The sequence below is a fragment of the Oncorhynchus clarkii genome, chromosome 13 (assembly GCF_045791955.1).
Source record: "Oncorhynchus clarkii lewisi isolate Uvic-CL-2024 chromosome 13, UVic_Ocla_1.0, whole genome shotgun sequence".
Taxonomy (NCBI): domain Eukaryota; kingdom Metazoa; phylum Chordata; class Actinopteri; order Salmoniformes; family Salmonidae; genus Oncorhynchus; species Oncorhynchus clarkii.
Genome location: NC_092159.1, coordinates 20,325,185 through 20,343,995, shown reverse-complemented (window position 1 = coordinate 20,343,995; position 18,811 = coordinate 20,325,185). Strand labels below are relative to the sequence as shown.

Below are 18,811 nucleotides of genomic sequence, written 5' to 3'. Positions count from 1 at the left end.
CATCGCACACCCTAAAGGGGCAATGTGTATTTAAATTTAATTTATTAGAGATCACATTATAAGTCATAGTATGCCGTGCTTTCTCTGCCAATGTGGTACACCCTCCTCTGATCCCTTCCCCTCTGCAGCAGCAGCCAGAGGAGAGAGGAGAGGGATGGAAAGAGAGAGAATGAGAGGGGGCATCACACAGCAGGCTGCCAATTCAACAACATCTCCTGCTACACACAAACACACTGCCCGTTTCAGAGGCCCCGGCGGGTAAATAGTAATACAGTCATGAGTGACACAACACTCAGACGCCGCAGTGGCTAGACTCATCATTCCCATTGAGAAAGGGACCAGGGTCGTAAATGGAATGGGATTATAAAGTGGCCTCATATCACACATTCCGTGTCTCTTTTTCCTCAAATGCATTAATTGATTTCTGTGACCTGGCTGGGTGAATATAACAAGTACAGTGCTTTTGTACTATTCTCTTCAGGCAATGCAAGAGGAGCTGAGGAGAGGGCCCGCGGTGGGGCCTTCATTCCTTAGCCTGCGGCCTGTGCTATTGGTCAACTCTTCTAACGAGCTGGCCTGCTCATTAAGCTGATGACCTGCCTCTCATCAAGAAAGTTAATTGTCAGTTATTTTGTCTATTGTTTTTGACTATGTTTGTTTATTCTAATACATATATATACACAATACCAGTCAAACAGTTGGACACACCTACCACTTAAAGGATTTGTCTTTATATTTACTATTTTCTACATTGTAGAATGATAGTGAAGACATCAAAACTATGAAATAACACATATGGAATCATGTAGTAACCAAAAAAGTGTTAAACAAATAAAAAATATATTATAGATTCTTTAAAAGAGCCACCCTTTACCTTGATAACAGCTTTGCACACTCTTGGCATTCTCTCAACCAGCTTCACCTTGAAGGAGTTCCCACATATGCTGAGCACTTATGGCTGGTTTTCCTTCACTCTGCAGTCCAACTCATCCCAAACCATCTCAATTGGGTTGAGGTCGGGTGATTGTGGAGGTCAGGTCATCTGATGCAGCACTCCATCATTCTCCTTCATGGTCAAATAGCTCTTACACAACCTGGAGGTGTGTTCGGTCATTGTCTTGTTGGAAAAAAAAATCCCACTAAGCGCGAACCAGATGGGATGGCGTATATCACTGCAGAATGCTGTGTAGCCATGCTGGTTAAGTGTGCCTTGAATTCTAAATAAATCACAGACAGTGTCACCAGCAAAGCACCCCCACACCATCACACCTCCTCCTCCATGCTTCACGGTGGGAATCACACATGCGGAGATCATCCGTTCACCTACTCTGCGTCTCACAAAGACACAGTGGTTGGAACCCAAAATCTCAAATTTGGACTCATCAGACCAAAGGACAGATTTCCACTGGTCTAATGTCCATTGCTCATGTTTCTTGGCCCAAGCAAGTCTCGTCTTCTTATTGGTGTCCTTTAGTAGTTGTTTCTTTGGAGAAATTAGACCACAAAGGCCTGATTCACACAGTCTCCTCTGAACAGCTCATGTTTAGATATGTCTGTTACTTAAACTCTATGAACCAATATTTGGGCTGCAATCTGAGGTGCAGTTAACTTTAATGAACTTATCCTCTGCAGCAGAGGTAACTCTGGGTCTTCCTTTTCTGTGGTGGTCCAGGAGAGCCAGTTTCATCATAGTGCTTGAATCTTTTTGCGACTGCACTTGAAGAAACTTTCAAAGTTCTTGAAATTTTCCGGATTGACTGACCTTCATGTCTTAAAGTAACGATGGACTGTCGCTTCTCTTTGCTTATTTGAGCTATTCTTGGCAAATAGGGCTATCTCCTGTATACCACCCCTACCTTGTCACAGCACAACTGATTGGCTCAAACGCATTATTAAGAAGGAAAGGAATTCCACAAATGAACTTTAAACAAGGCACACCTGTTAATTGAAATGCATTTTCCAGGTGACTACCTCATGAAGCTGGTTGTGAGAATGTCAAGAGTATGCAAAACTGTCATGGCAAAGGTGGCTACTTTGAAGAATATAAAATATATTTTGATTTGTTTAACACTATAAATATATATATATATATATATATATATATATATATATATATATATACACAGTTGGGAGAACAAGTATTTGATACACTGACGATTTTTCAGGTTTTCCTACTTATAAAGCATGTAGAGGTCTGTAATGTTTATCATAGGTACACTTCAACTGTGAGAGAAGGAATCTAAAACAAAAATCCAGAAAATCACATTGTATGATTTTTAAGTAATTAATTTGCATTTTATTGCATGACATAAGTATTTGATACATCAGAAAAGCACAACTTAATATTTGGTACAGAAACCTTTGTTGGCAATTACAGAGATCATACGTTTCCTGTAGTTCTTGACCAGGTTTGCACACACTGCAGCAGGGATTTTGGCCCACTAGTCCATACAGACCTTCTCCAGATCCTTCAGGTTTCGGGGCTGTCACTGGGCAATACGGACTTTCAGCTCCCTCCAAAGATTTTCTATTGGGTTCAGGTCTGGAGACTGGCTAGGCCACTCCAGGACCTTGAGATGCTTCTTACGAAGCCACTTCTTAGTTGCCCTGGCTGTGTGTTTCGGGTCGTTGTCATGCTGGAAGACCCAGCCGCGACCCACCTTCAATGCTCTTACTGAGGGAAGGACGTTGTTGGCCAAGATCTCGCGATACATGGCCCCATCCATCCTCCCCTCAATACAGTGCAGTCGTCCTGTCCCCTTTGCAGAAAAGCATCCCCAAAGAATGATGTTTCCACCTCCATGCTTCACGGTTGGGATGGTGTTCTTGGGGTTGTACTCATCCTTTTTCTTCCTCCAAACACGGCGAGTGGAGTTCAGACCAAAAAGCTCTAAGTTTGTCTCATCAGACCACATGACCTTCTCCCATTCCCCCTCTGGATCATCCAGATGGTCATTGGCAAACTTCAGACGGCCATGCACTGGTTTGAGCAGGGGGACCTTGCGTGCGCTGCAGGATTTTAATCCATGAAGGCGTAGTGTGTTACTAATGGTTTTCTTTGAGACTGTGGTCCCAGCTCTCTCCAGGTCATTGACCAGGTCCTGCCGTGTAGTTCTGAGCTGATCCCTCACCTTCCTCATGATCATTGATGCCCCACGAGGTGAGATCTGGCATGGAGCCCCAGACCGAGGGTGATTGACCGTCATCTTGAACTTCTTCCATTTTCTAATAATTGCGCCAACAGTTGTTGCCTTCTCACCAAGCTACTTGCCTATTGTCCTGTAGCCCATCCCAGCCTTGTGCAGGTCTACAATTGTATCCCTGATGTCCTTACACAGCTCTCTGGTCTTGGCCATTGTGGAGAGGTTTGAGTCTGTTTGATTGAGTGTGTGGACAGGTGTCTTTTATACAGATAACGAGTTCAAACAGGTGCAGTTAATACAGGTAATGAGTGGAGAACAGGAGGGATTCTTAAAGAAAAACGAACAGGTCTGTGAGAGCCAGAATTCTTACTGGTTGGTAGGTGATCAAATACTTATGTCATGCAATAAAATGCAAATAAATTACTTAAAAATCATACAATGTGATATTCTGGATTTTTGTTTTAGATTCCGTCTCTCACAGTTGAAGTGTACCTATGATAAAAAATTACAGACCTCTACATGCTTTGTAAGTAGGAAAACCTGCAAAATCTGCAGTGTATCAAATACTTGTTCTCCCCACTGTATATACACACACATATACAGTGCCTTCGGAAAGTATTCAGACCCCTTGACTTTTTCAAAATGTTGTTACGCTACAGCCTTATTCTAAAAATGATTTAAAAAATGTTTCTTCTTCAAGCTACACACAATAGCCCATAATGACAAAGCAAAAACTGTTTTTTAGAAATTTTTGCAAATGTATTAAATATAAAAACTGAAATAACACATTTACATAAGAATTCCGACCCTTTACTCAGTACTTTGTTGAAACACCTTTGGCAGCAGTTACAGCTTCGAGTCATTTTGGGTATGACGCTACAAGCTTGGCACACCTGTATTTGGTGAGTTTCTCCCATTCTTCTCTGCAGATCCTCTCAAGCTCTGTCAGGTTGGATGGGGAGCGTCACTGCACAGCTATTTTCAGGTCTCTCCAGAGATGTTCGATCGGGTTCAAGTCTGGGCTCTGGCTGGACCACTCAAGGACATTTAGAGACTTGTCCCGAAGCCACTCCTGCCTTGCCTTGGCTTGGCTTTGTGCTTAGGGTTGTTGTACTGTTGGAAGGTGAATCTTTGCCCCAGTCTGAGGTCCTGAAGGCTATGGAGCAAGTTTTCATCAAGGATCTCTCTGTACTTTGCTCCGTTCATGTTTCCCTCGATTCTGACTAATCTCTCAGTCCCTGCCGCTTAAAAATAATCCCCACGGCATGATGCTGCCACCACCATGATTCACCGTGGTGCCAGGTTTCCTCCAGACGTGACGCTTGGCATTCAGGCCAAAGAGTTCAATCTTGGTTTATTCAGACCAGATAATCTTGTTTCTCATGGTCTGAGAGTCCTTTAGGTGCCTTTTGGCAAACTCCAAGCGGGCTGTCATGTGCCTTTTACTGAAGAGTGGCTTCCGACTGGCCACTCTACCATGAACACCTGATTGGTGGAGTTCTGCAGAGATGGTTGTCCTTCTGGCAAAGTGACCATTGGGTTCTTCTTCTTCCATTTAAGAATAATGGAGGCCACTGTGTTCTTGGGTACCTTCAATGCTGCAGAATTTTTTTGGTACCCTTCCCCAGATCTGTGCCTCAACACAATCCTGTCTCAGAGGTCTACGGACAATTCCTTTGACCTCATGGCTTGGTTCTTGCTCTGACATGCACTGTCAACTGTGGGACCTTATATAGACACGTGCCTTTCCAAATTATGTCAAATCAATTGAATTTACCCCAGGTGGACTCCAATCAAGTTGTAGAAACATCTCAAGGATGATCAATGGAAACAGGATGCACCTGAGCTCAATTTCGAGTCTCATAGCAAAGGGTCTGAATACTTGTGTAAAACAGGTATTTCAGTTTTTCAGTTTGTTTTCGCTTTGTCAATATGGGGTATTGTGTGTAGATTGATGAGACAATTTGTTTTTAAATGTGGAAAGAAATCAAGGGGCCTGAATACTTTCAGAATGCACTGTGTGTATATGTATATATATATATGAATATATATATATACACATTTATATATATATATATATATAAAGATATTTAATAGTCATCTTGGCCGGTGTTGGACACATGAAAGGACCAGGAATTCGCTTTGTTGTCATTGAGACAAGCTCTTCATATTGAGTCTCTATTGTATCTCTTGAGAAGAGAAATATGCACTCACTGGAACCTCAGAGCTGTTTTGCTCTACTGTACTAGGAGTAACCTGGTTAGGTCATGATCAAATCCAAGGCTTACAATATGACTCAATTGAATGCAAAAAAATACATGTTGATACATGCTAACCAAGTTCAATCTCAAGTTTGCTTATTAGTCCAGTGTTTCATTCATTTAGCAAAGGTGGCCCAGCGGTGGCCCTAGCGGTAGCAATCTCTCGTCCCAACGGCCCCACCCTACACTATGCACGTGTGTGTGTACGTGTCCCGCTCTAAAGTAAGTTGGTCAATGAGCAAGGCAAGACGTGTGTGCTCATGAGTGGGACACAGGTGATATGATGACTCAAGCCTCTGCAACTCTTCCACCTGAATAAGGAGCTATTATCGGCCTCTGCAACTGTACCTCTGCTCTCACACAGCTGAGGCTGACGGCGCTGCTACTGTAGAATGCAGAGAGCTCTTTGCAATTTTGGATTGCATGCACAGTTGGATAACATAGTACTACCATCAACCAAAAGCCTTACCTCAGCTAAGTTGTTGGCTACAGTATATCTATAATGTGTCATGAGTCAGGACTGATCGATCACAATAGTGATAATTATTTTTCAAGATGTTTCAGTTTGGTGACAGGTGTTCTTATGTTGAGATGTCAACACAAGACAATGTCTATGATACCTGAATGTCTTTGGGTCTCATGACAGATAAACACATCTAAACTTTGTGACAGTGTTTGGTCTGCTCCTACCTTTCCGTTGGCTTTGGTCTTGCTGCTGCTGTGGTTGTTGTTGGTGGTGGGGTTGGCATCCTCATGGACGCGGTCCAGGAGCCAGAGCAGGAACTCCAGGGCATCGTGCTGAGAGTTCCCCCTGAACTGAGAGCCGTACTTTGACACAATACTCTGGGGACAGACAGGGAGGAGGAAATCAGATGAGGACATTACAAATGACATAAAACGACTTTCCAACAAACTACAGTAGAAGCTCAAAGATATTAACCTACAGGCTGACCGGTCAACCAAACAGGGAATATCGAACACGGTCAAAAAATGATGTAGGCTATGTAGTCTGTTGGCTAAATACTCTGAGGAAAGACCGGGAGGAAGAGATTAGATACGGACAAGAAAATAAATATCAGTTAGGTTTCCAGCAAAGTCCTTTAAATCTTCCGACAAAATACATGAGCTGAGAGTTTCAAAGAAACTACTGTTCAGAGTATTTATTTTTAGGAAACGTTGTCTGGTGGTAAGTAAACAGCGTCTTTCGACAGTGTATTCAATCAGCTCCCCTCAGGCTCGGGGAGTAACAGATAACCTGTAATCAGTTACATGTTATTTGATAACAGAAAAATGTCAGGGTTCTTAAACTTTTTCACACAGGCCCCCCATTACCACAAAATCTATGGGCTAAAAAAACCAAGCTAGAAAAACATTAGCTGACATGGGCTAGTTGACCTGGACATTTCTGACAAGTTATAAATAGCTCTCTAAGGTATGCAAAGACTAACATGAACAGAAGAAAACTGATGATGCACTACCCAATTTCTAAATTGCACCTATTACAACTTTCAGGAGTAAGTTGAAAGCCAGACTGAGTTCCTTAAAAATATATTTTTTTAAACTGCCTCTGGAAACAACGTCAGCACAAGGGTTCGTAGGGAGCTTCATGAAATGGGTTTCCATGGCCGGGCAGCCGCACACAAGCATAAGATCACAATGCGCAATGCCAAGTGTCGACTGGAGTGGTGTAAAGCTTGCCACCATTGGACTCTGGAGCAGAGCCAATGCATTCTCTAGAGTGATGAGTAAAGCTTCTCCATCTGGCAGTCCGATGGAGGAATCTGGGTTTGGCAGATGCCAGGAGAACGCTACCTGCCCGAATGTATAGTGCCAAGTGTAAAGTTTGGTGGAGTAGGAATAATGGTCTGGGGCTGTTTTTCAATTTTTTCTTGGCCCCTTAGTTCCAGTGAAGGGAAATCTTAACGCTACAGCATACATGACATTCTAAAAGATTATGTGTTTCCAACTTTGCGGCAACAGTTTGGGGAAGGCCCTTTCCTGTTTCAAAGCGAGGTCCATACAGAAATGGTTTGTCGAGATCGGTGTGGAAGAACTTGACTGGCCTGCACAGAGCCCTGACCTAAACCCATCAAACACCTATGGGATGAATTGAAATGCCTACTGCGAGCCAGGCCTAATCACCCAACATCAGTGCCCAACCTCACTAATGCTCTTGAGGCTGAATGGAAGCAAGTCCCCGCAGCAATGTTCCAACATCTAGTGGAAAGCTTACTCAGAAGAATGGAGGCTGTTACAGCAGAACAGGGGGGCCCGATTCCATATTAATGCCCATGATTTCAGAATGAGATGTTAGTATATATTATGACACCTTTCTGTTTTCTCAATGACATAACATTTTGCATTGAAAATGTGGAAAGTTAAAGTTTGTTTCACCTGAGCGAGTCTGACCAGAGTCAGAGACCACTATGTCTACGATGACACACCAAATGCGTTTGATTGATAATTGTTGTCTTGTTCTAATGCCTCTTTTAAAAAATACAGTGCCTTGCGAAAGTATTCGGCCCCCTTGAACTTTGCGACCTTTTGCCACATTTCAGGCTTCAAACATAAAGATATAAAACTGTATTTTTTTGTGAAGAATCAACAACAAGTGGGACACAATCATGAAGTGGAACGACATTTATTGGATATTTCAAACTTTTTTAACAAATCAAAAACTGTAAAATTGGGCGTGCAAAATTATTCAGCCCCTTTACTTTCAGTGCAGCAAACTCTCTCCAGAAGTTCAGTGAGGATCTCTGAATGATCCAATGTTGACCTAAATGACTAATGATGATAAATACAATCCACCTGTGTGTAATCAAGTCTCCGTATAAATGCACCTGCACTGTGATAGTCTCAAAGGTCCGTTAAAAGCGCAGAGAGCATCATGAAGAACAAGGAACACACCAGGCAGGTCCGAGAAGTTTAAAGCCGGATTTGGATACAAAAAGATTTCCCAAGCTTTAAACATCCCAAGGAGCACTGTGCAAGCGATAATATTGAAATGGAAGGAGTATCAGACCACTGCAAATCTACCAAGACCTGGCCGTCCCTCTAAACTTTCAGCTCATACAAGGAGAAGACTGATCAGAGATGCAGCCAAAAGGCCCATGATCACTCTGGATGAACTGCAGAGATCTACAGCTGAGGTGGGAGACTCTGTCCATAGGACAACAATCAGTCATATATTGCACAAATCTGGCCTTTATGGAAGAGTGGCAAGAAGAAAGCCATTTCTTAAAGATATCCATAAAAAGTGTTGTTTAAAGTTTGCCACAAGCCACCTGGGAGACACACCAAACATGTGGAAGAAGGTGCTCTGGTCAGATGAAACCAAAATTGAACTTTTTGGCAACAATGCAAAACGTTATGTTTGGCGTAAAAGCAACACAGCTGAACACACCATCCCCACTGTCAAACATGGTGGTGGCAGCATCATGGTTTGGGCCTGCTTTTCTTCAGCAGGGACAGGGAAGATGGTTAAAATTGATGGGAAGATGGTGGAGCCAAATACAGGACCATTCTGGAAGAAAACCTGATGGAGTCTGCAAAAGACCTGAGACTGGGACGGAGATTTGTCTTCCAACAAGACAATGATCCAAAACATAAAGCAAAATCTACAATGGAATGGTTCAAAAATAAACATATCCAGGTGTTAGAATGGCCAAGTCAAAGTCCAGACCTGAATCCAATCGAGAATCTGTGGAAAGAACTGAAAACTGCTGTTCACAAATGCTCTCCATCCAACCTCACTGAGCTCGAGCTGTTTTGCAAGGAGGAATGGGAAAAAATTCAGTCTCTCGATGTGCAAAACTGATAGAGACATACCCCAAGCGACTTACAGCTGTAATCGCAGCAAAAGGTGGCGCTACAAAGTATTAACTTAAGGGGGCTGAATAATTTTGCACGCCCAATTTTTCAGTTTTTGATTTGTTAAAAAAGTTTGAAATATCCAATAAATGTCGTTCCACTTCATGATTGTGTCCCACTTGTTGTTGATTCCTTTCTTTGCAAAAGGTCGCAAAGTTCAAGGGGGCCGAATACTTTCGCAAGGCACTGTATATATATTTCACCTTTATTTAACTAGGTAGGCTAGTTGAGAACAAGTTCTCATTTGCAACTGCGACCTGGCCAAGATTAATCAAAGCAGTTTGACACATACAACAACAGAGTTACACATGGAATGAACAAAATATACAGTCAATAACACAGTAGAACAAAACAAAACAAAAAGTATATATACAGTGAGTGCAAATAAGGTAAAATAAGGGAGTTAAGGCAATAAATAGGTGGCGAAGTAATTACAATATGGCAATTAAACACTGGAATGGTAGATGTGCAAAAGATGGATGTGCAAGTAGAGATACTGTGGTGCAAAAGGAGCTAAATAAATAAATACAGTATGGGAATGAGGTAGATAGATGGGCTGTATACAGATGGGCTATGAACAGGTGCAGTGATCTGTGAGCTGCTTTGACAGCTGGTTCTTAAAGCTAGTGAGGGAGATGGGAATCTCCAGCTTCAGTGATTTTGGCAGTTCGTTCCAGTCAGTGGCAGCAGAGAACTGGAAGGAAAGGCGACCAAAGGAGGAATTGGCTTTGGGGGGGGGGACCAGTGAGATATACCTGCTGGAGCGTGTGCTACGAGTGGGTGCTGCTATGGTGACCAGCGAGCTAAGATAGGGCGGGGCTTTACCTAGCAGAGACTTGTAGATAACCTGTAGCCAGTGGGTTTGGCGACGAGTATGAAGCGAGGGCCAGCCAAAGAGAGCGTACAGGTCGCAGTGGTGGGTAGTATATGTGGCTTTGGTGACAAAACGGATGGCACTGTGATAGGCTACATCCAGTTTGCTGAGTAGAGTGTTGGAGGCTATTTTATAGATGACATCGCCGAAGTCAAGGATCGGTAGGATGGTCAGTTTTACGAGGGTATGTTTGGCAGCATGAGTGAAGGAAGCTTTGTTGCGAAATAGGAAGCCGATTCTAGATTTCATTTTTGATTGGAGATGCTTAATGTGAGTCTGGAAGGAGAGTTTACAGTCTAGCCAGACACCTAGCTATTTGTAGTTATCCACGTATTCTAAGTCAGAGCCGTCCAGAGTAGTGATGCTGGATGGGCGGGCAGGTGCGGGCAATGATCGGTTGAATAGCATGCATTTAGTTTTATTTGCGTTTAAGAGCAGTTGGAGGCCACGGAAGGAGAGTTGTATGGCATTGAAGCTCGTCTGGGGGTTAGTTAACACAGTGTCCAAAGAAAGGCCAGAAGTATACAGAATGGTGTCGTCTGCGTAGAGGTGGATTAGAGAATCACCAGCAGCAAGAGTTCTTAACGGTAAAGTAATCCAAAAGTAACAGAAAGTAATCAGATTACGCTAAGTTACGTTACTGATTACAATTTTAGATGAGTAACTAGTAACTGTGATATTTAGAAAGTAATCTACCCAACCCTGGCTCTCCTTGAGACAGTGACGGGCGTAGCTAATAACAACACCATCATGACATCCAGGTGGCTACTTTCCATTCCCACCAGCCATCTCTCTCTCCCTCTCTCCTTCTCTCTTCTCCCCCCATCCACTCTCTCCATTCTTCCCTCCGCCCTCTGAGTAACAGAGCCCGATCCCAGACGCTCCTCCACGCTTCATAAAAAATTGCTGCATCACACCGCCAGTGTTCTAAATATAAACATGGGACAGGATGTGAGGCCCCCTACCTCCCTACTACCTGAGATGGACCACTAATGAGCTTAATCATTATGAAGGGGTCCCTCCGAGGGAGTAGGCATGTTGACTGTGGCTGTATCTGAAATGGCATCCTATTCCCTATGTAGTGCACTACTTTTGACAAGGGTTCTGGTCAAAAGTAGTGCGCTATATAGGGAATAGCGTGGCATTTTGGACACAGCCCTTTTCACTAATCCTAGTCACTCTCTCTGCCTATCAAAGGACAGTGCAGTTATGTTATGTTATGTTATGTTGCTACCCCAGAAAGGGTAAAAGGGAAAGGGGGAAACAGAAACGGAGGTGGCGGAGAGAGTGGTGGGGACAGCAACCGATGTGTCCAAGGTTACCGTGGGCCCGCTGTGTCTGGGAAGCAGAAACCTGATGACATCACAGAGCTGTGATGGCTTCATTAGGACAGGGGGTTGAGAGAAGGAAGGCTTGGAGAGAGGGGTTATGTTCTGCTGTGTGCACACATTTTGTTGCGTTGACGTCCAGAGGTGATCCTGCTACTATGGCATGTTAATGGGTCTGCACAGCAGCACTGTTGCTAGGAAAGTAAGGACCCCATCCCATCCTTCAAAAACAGATTGCACTTCTTGTTCAAAGGAATTCCCCTTGATATCTGCATAGACATATCAACATAGTCTTTACTTTTCACACCTACCCTATGCCTGAGAGGAGATAGAGGCGTAATCCCACCAAAGTAGTACGAATAACATTCTCCAACATGTTGAGGCCTGTTTCAGTAAGCCTGCATCAGCCTCCATTTATCACCATCATCATAACCAACCAAATCACAGACAGACAGCTCAGACACCTGACACTAACATTTAATGACTGGCCATGAAGGTGCCAAAACAAACATGATATACTGTGTTTCTGTCCCCACGAGGAGCATGGGAATAATAATCCAGGCTATTTGGTAATCAGTGAAGGAATTTGAGAGAACCTGGGTGTAAAATGTGTTGGTTGGGACATTTTGAATTGGATTACTATGTCAAGAAGTAGAAACGTCAAATGTGTTTTACACATAGTTTGTTGGATTGAATGATTTATGACTTTGTGTGTGTGTGTGTGTCACTGTGTGACAGCTGAAGATGCCAGACCATATTTGCTCCCCTCTTTAAAAGCTGTTTGTACTCCTCAGCTGTATTTAGGGCACTGCTGGTCTCCAGGGTGAAGATGCATCTTATTCCATAACCACTGTAAACATAGGCAGACTACACGGTCCTACAGTGCACTCTCCTACCGCCATGTCATGGTGCCTTGCAAGTTACTTTTTACTAGAGAGGTGAGGCAAACATTTGCTGGAGGGTGAGACTAGAGACAGATAGAGAGATAGAAACGATTGCAAACACTCAAAATACAGTTGAGGGTGACCTAACCTAGCCTCTTAAATAAACACAGGTACACCATTAACCTGCACAGTCTCCAGGGGCAGTTGACAAAGTCGCCCTCTCTCACCCTCTCACATCTAAGAAGAGGTTGAGACCCCCACACTCAGGGAAGAACATCACACCACACATACACACTCACACACACACCACGCCTGCCCTGGCATCCAAGACAGTGAGCTGGAGAGTGTTTGACTTTCCCCTCTTTAGCGTTGGTCTCACAAGTACCCCACATCACCTTCGGTGTAAACAGCTAGGTATAAGGAGAGCTCCATCGGGACTAAGAATGTGCCATACATTAACAAAATGACTCTTCTCCTTCAAAAACATCTACAGGGTCACCCCAACTCACCTCACCCCAATCTGGCCTGTCAAATGGACCTTGTTAGATTCCACAATGACAGTCTGGGAGGGAGAACTATGAGGAATTATGACATTACATAAGCTTTAGAGGTTGTGATGTTGACCCACACAAGCAAGAGCTTGGGCACACACACACACAAGAGTAGATGTTGCTGCATAGTGGGAATGAGGCTGGACGGTATCCATCACCATAATTTCTGGCACCTCCATTCCTTTTACATTTTTCTACAGCAGCCTTGTGTTGCTGGTTGGCGATCCTCTCCTCCGCTGACCAGGCAGACACTGACGTGTCATCACTTAATTCCTCTCCTGCCCTGTCTCCTTCCATTCACTCCACTCAATAAAGCCTCCCCCTTCTGCTCCCTCTTTTTCCCCATACTCTACCTCCCTCGTTCCCTCTCTCATTTTCGCCATTCTTTCCACTCATCAATCTCAGCTGAGCTCCAGACGACCCAGCCTCCCCCCGTTTCTCCCCTGGAGAGAAACACAAACCTCGGCCCACCGCAGTCCCGGCCACCAAGCAAATGCTCTTGCCTGTCTCCTGGCTCCCCACGCTAGACGCCCCCGTCTGAGTTTTTTAAGCCTAAAACTCTCCTGATTAATCTGAGTTATACTGTATCTGAATTCACCCCAAAAAATATATATGATGGCAGACGTACTAGTTTGGATGCTAGACTTCATGTATTCACCTCCAAAAGAATGAAAACCACTATTTATTATGGCAAGACAACATAAGATTTTGGATGCAAGGCTCTCCAAGATTTCATTTCCTCAATATTCTCGGTAACATAACATGAAATCCTCCTCCAGATATGTTGCCAGTGTGTTGAGAGAGTAAAGCCCAAAGCCTTTGCCTTGTCGCCGCGACGACGACCCTAATGTGGGATTTACTACCATCAAGAATAGAGAAGGAAACAAAGGATGAATTGCGATTGGTCATAATCATCTTTGAGTGGTTTACAGCCTGGGAAAGGCTCTCTGTTAACACTACTGTAATGGAGAAGTTTAAACTCCTATAGTTGCATCCCAAATGGTACCGTACTTCCTATAAAGTGCACTACTTTTGAGCAGGGTCCATAGGGCTCTGGTATAAAAAAAAGTGCACTTTGTAGGTAATAGGGTGCCATTTGGGACGCACGCTCTACAACTTACAGTGGAGGCAGTAAATGTGCAATTGTTTGGGAAGAACGAGGGTCTGAGCTGTTACTGTATCCTAATGGCACAATCACTAGTACATATTTGGGGTGGCCAAACAGCAGCCCTACCACGTAATTTACAATAAAGCTGAACAATGGAGTAAAATAACCTCATCATTTGGGATATGGCAGGGTAAGACAGTTGTACTAAGCTCATGAGGCATTTGTGTTGTATTCTTCAAGAATCAATGGGTGTTCTGTATATCATTAATTAAAATGACCACTGAACAGCTGTAAATATTGCAGATTGCTCCTTTAACGGTTTCTGTGCCATTCTCTTCACTATGATAAAGTGGGGAGTAATGTCGTTCCAGCCACCTTCTACGTGATTGGGTGGTCTTACAGCCTAGCGTAGTTGAAATTGAACCTAGACCATTAATCATGGTGTTGAATACATCCATCAGAAATTTGCTCAAATTGCAGTACTTACATTGCCATATCACAGACATATTTCTCACTGTGTTTTTCATTATATTGTTTTGTCAGAGCTTTTCGGGTAAAATTAAGTAGTAATGCCATGACAATTTCTGAGTAGAGAGAGAGAGAGAGAGAGACTGTGTGTGTGAGTACCGTAGCTCTTGAAAGAAAGCAGAGAGAGGAAAACACAAACACTGCATCTCTGCCTGTGCTCCAAAACAACCAACATGACACCCACTCACACCCACCACCGCCTACACAGGAGTCATGGAGGAACATGATACAACCACCACCTCCAGACTCAGCAAGGATAGTGAGGGAAGGGAAAAGCTTGCAGAGCCAATTTTTATCCTCACACAGTCACTGTTGAACTTGTTCACCAGGCCAATGCCTCTGACTAGTGCTCTTTAAAAGCACACTGACATTGACAAAAACAATTAGCTGTCAAAGAACCACTGTGCAGAATCCTTCTTCATCACAAACTAGTACCATTCATACAGGGGACAGGAGTAAATGGATGGGTGGGTGTTCTCCTGTCTTTCACCAACACTTTTCTTGTTTGTTTTGGAGCTCACTGCTGCACTCTCCATACGCACCAGTGGAGCTTGCTCAGTAGGGGGTCTCCACCTTTCCCAGGCTAAATGCACTGGGCTGCACTGCTACAGCAGTAAACATCCTCATCTCACCCATAGAGGACCAACAGATAGAAATCAGTGTATTGTTCAAGTCAAAGCCATCCGTACAACTTTTTTATTTTTTAACCTTTATTTAACCAGGAAAGGCTCATTGAGATTCAAAACTATTTTTCAAGAGCGCCCTGGCCAAGATAGGCAGCACCAAGTCATTACAAAAAAATTACAGACAGACAACATGAAAAACTACAAGTAATCTAGTAAAAACCATTGAATTCACAAGAGTATAAAACAGCAAATTAAAAACATTGACAGGTCAGGGAATCAGCCTCAAAATCCTTCATCAGTGATTTAAAAACACCAATCGGGACAAGTTCTTACAGTTTAAAAGTATTTTGTAAGGTGTTCCAAGACGATGGCGCAGAGTACATAAAAGCCCTTTTACCAAATTCAGTTCGGACATCTGGAACAGTTAGCAGGATAAAGTCCAGCGAACGAACAGAGTACCCAACACATTTCTGAACAATAAAAATGCACAAATAAAAAGGTAGTAAACCCAAAATGGCTTTGTAAATAAAAGTATACCAGTGACTGAGCCTACGAGTGACTAGAGAAGGCCAGCAACCCTGGTGTACAAAGTGCAGTGGTGCGTAAGGGTTTTGTAGTTTAACATAAATCTCAAAGTGCCATGGTAAAGAGTGTCAATTGATCTCAAAAAATGTTTTGTAAGTTGTTGAATATGCAATTTAAAAGAGAGGCCGTCATCAATTAAAATTCCAAGATATTTATATGAGGTTACAACCTCAATCTCCTTGCCGTGACAGGTAGTAATAGGTGAAAGTTTCAGAGGTCTATTTCTTGCATTAGAAAACACCATTAGTTTAGTTTTGTCAGTATTGAGGATAAGCTTCAATTGACACAAGGTATGTTGAACAGTATAAAAAGCAGTTTGCATGTTCTGGAAAGCTTTTGTAAGAGACGAGGCACAACAGTAAATAACAGTATCATCAGCATAAAAATGAAGTGGACATTTTTGTCTAAATCATTTATATAAATAGTGAATGAGAGAGGACCAAGTACAGAGCCTTGGGGCACACCATTCAAGACAGACAATTTAACAGACATAAGCACCTCAAATCAACTGCAGTGAGAGGAGGGAATTAATGAGAATGAATGAGGGAATACCTATACCCAAGGGCAATTGATTATTCAATAGATCTGAGTACTAATTTCGAGAGAATGCACACAAAACTTAACATATAAACTTCAAAAAGTATCTCACTTGGCCCTACCTGTTCTGAAGGTTATGAAATCCTTCACCTCAAAGTCCTCTATCTTTGCATCGCAGTTCGATTTCCACAAATTACTGCTGGAAGCATAATTAGCTTAAAGCCTATTAGCCGAACCAAATCAAAATGTCCTAATACAGAATTCTGGTACCATCTATATTTGCAGCATAGGTCCAAAGGTTCCAGCAAATGAGAGTGAGCAATGTCATTCATCCAGGCCCTGGGGTATTAGCTTTGGGCACCGTGCCCCTGGAGGACCAGCCACAGGTGTCCCTGTGGGGCCAGACCATAGACATACAGTTGAAGTCGGAAGTTTACATACACGTAGGTTGGAGTCATTAAAACTTGTTTTGCAATCACTCCATAAATTTCATGTTAACAAACTATAGTTTTGGCAAGTCAGTCAGGACATCTACTTTGTGCATGACACAAGTCATTTTTCCAACAATTGTTTACAGACAGATTATTTCACTTATAATTCACTGTATCACAATTCCAGTGGGTCAGAAGTTTACATACACTAAGTTGACCGCTCAGGAAGGAGACATGTTCTGTCTCCTAGAGATGAACATACTTTGGTGCGAAAAGTGCAAATCAATCCCAGAACAGCAGCAAAGGACCTTGTGAAGATGCTGGAGGAAACAGGTACAAAAGTATCTGTATCCACAGTAAAAACAAGTCCTATTTTGACATAACCTGAAAGGCCGCTCAGCAAGGAAGAAGCCACTGCTCCAAAACCGCCATAAAAAAGCCAGACTACGGTTTGCAACTCCACATGGGGACAAAGATCATACTTTTTGGAGAAATGTCCTCTGGTCTGCTGAAACAAAAATAGAACTGTTTGGCCATAATGACCATCGTTATGTATGGAGGAAAAAGGCGGAGGCTTGCAAGCCGAACAACACCATCCCAACCGTGAAGCACGGGTGTGGCAGCATCATGTTGTGGGGGTGGTTTGCTGCAGGAAGGACTGGTGCCCTTCACAAAATAAATGGCATCACGAGTAGAGGTCGACCGATTAATCGGAATGGCTGATTAATTGGGGCCGATTTCAAGTTTTCATAACAGTCAGTAATCTGCATTTTTGGACACCGATTATTGCACTCCACGAGGAGACTGCGTGGCAGGCTGACTACCTGTTATGCGAGTGCAGCAAGGAGCCAAGGTAAGGTGCTAGCTAGCATTAAACGTATCTTATAAAAAACAATCAATCTTAACATAATCACTAGTTAACTACACATGGTTGATGATATTACTAGTTAATATAGCTTGCCCTGCATTGCATATAATCGATGCGGTGCCTGTTAATTTATCATTCAATCACAGCCTACTTCGCCAAACGAGTGATTTAACAAGCGCATTCACGAAAAAAGCACTGTCGTTGTCACATTCTGACCATAGTTCTGTTAGTTTATTCTTTGTTTTAGTATGGTCAGGGTGTGAGTTGGGGTAGGCAGTCTATGCTTGTTTTTCTATGTTGGTTTTGGTGTTCGGCCTAGTATGGTTCTCAATCAGAGGCAGGTGTCGTTAGTTGTCTCTGATTGAGAATCATACTTAGTTAGCCTGGGTTTCACTTTTGGTTTGTGGGTGTTTGTTTCCGTGTGAGTGTTTTGGCCACATGGTACTGTTTCGGTTTTGTATATTTCACAGCACTTTCCTGCGTTTGCTAGCAGCTCTTTGCAATGCTTCAAGCATTGCGCTGTTTATGACTTCAAGCCTATCAACTCCCGAGATTAGGCTGGCAATACTAAAGTACCTATTTGAACATCCAATAGTTAAAGGTGAAATATGAAATACAAATGGTATAGAGAGAAATAGTCCTATAACAACTACATCCTAAAACTTCTTACCTGGAAATATTGAAGACTCATGTTAAAAGGAACCACCAGCTTTCATATGTTCTCATGTTCTGAGCAAGGAACTTAAACGTTAGCTTTTTTACATGGAACATATTGCACTTTTACTTTCTTCTCCAACACTTTGTTTGCATTATTTAAACCAAATTGAACATGTTTCATTATTTATTTGAGACTAAATTGATTTTATTGATGTATTATACTAAGTTAAAATAAAAGTGTTCATTGTTCATTCAGTATTGTTGTAATTGTCATTAATACAAATATATATATAAAAATTGGCCGATTGATCGGTATCGGCTTTATTTGGTCCTCCAATAATCGGTATCGGCTTTGAAAAATCATAATCGGTCGACCTCTAATCACGAGGAAGGAAAATTTTGTGGATATATTGAAGCAACATCACAAGACATCAGTCAGGAAGTTAAAGCTTGGTCGCAAATGGGTCTTCCAAATGGACAATGACCACAAGCATACTTCCAAAGTTGTGGCAAAACAGCTTAAGGACAACAAAGTCAAGGTATTAGAGTGGCATCAC

The 18,811-nt window shown here is 42.7% G+C and overlaps 1 protein-coding gene across 1 annotated transcript in view; it reads right to left on the bottom strand.

Moving 5' to 3' along the window:
• LOC139424552 (ubiquitin carboxyl-terminal hydrolase 43-like) overlaps window positions 1-18,811 on the bottom strand; it is a 106,585-nt gene that overhangs the window by 82,501 nt on the left and 5,273 nt on the right. The window contains exon 2 of the mRNA XM_071176509.1: window positions 6,095-6,247. Coding sequence (XP_071032610.1) covers window positions 6,095-6,247 — 153 coding nt within the window. The remainder of the gene's footprint in view (window positions 1-6,094; window positions 6,248-18,811) is intronic.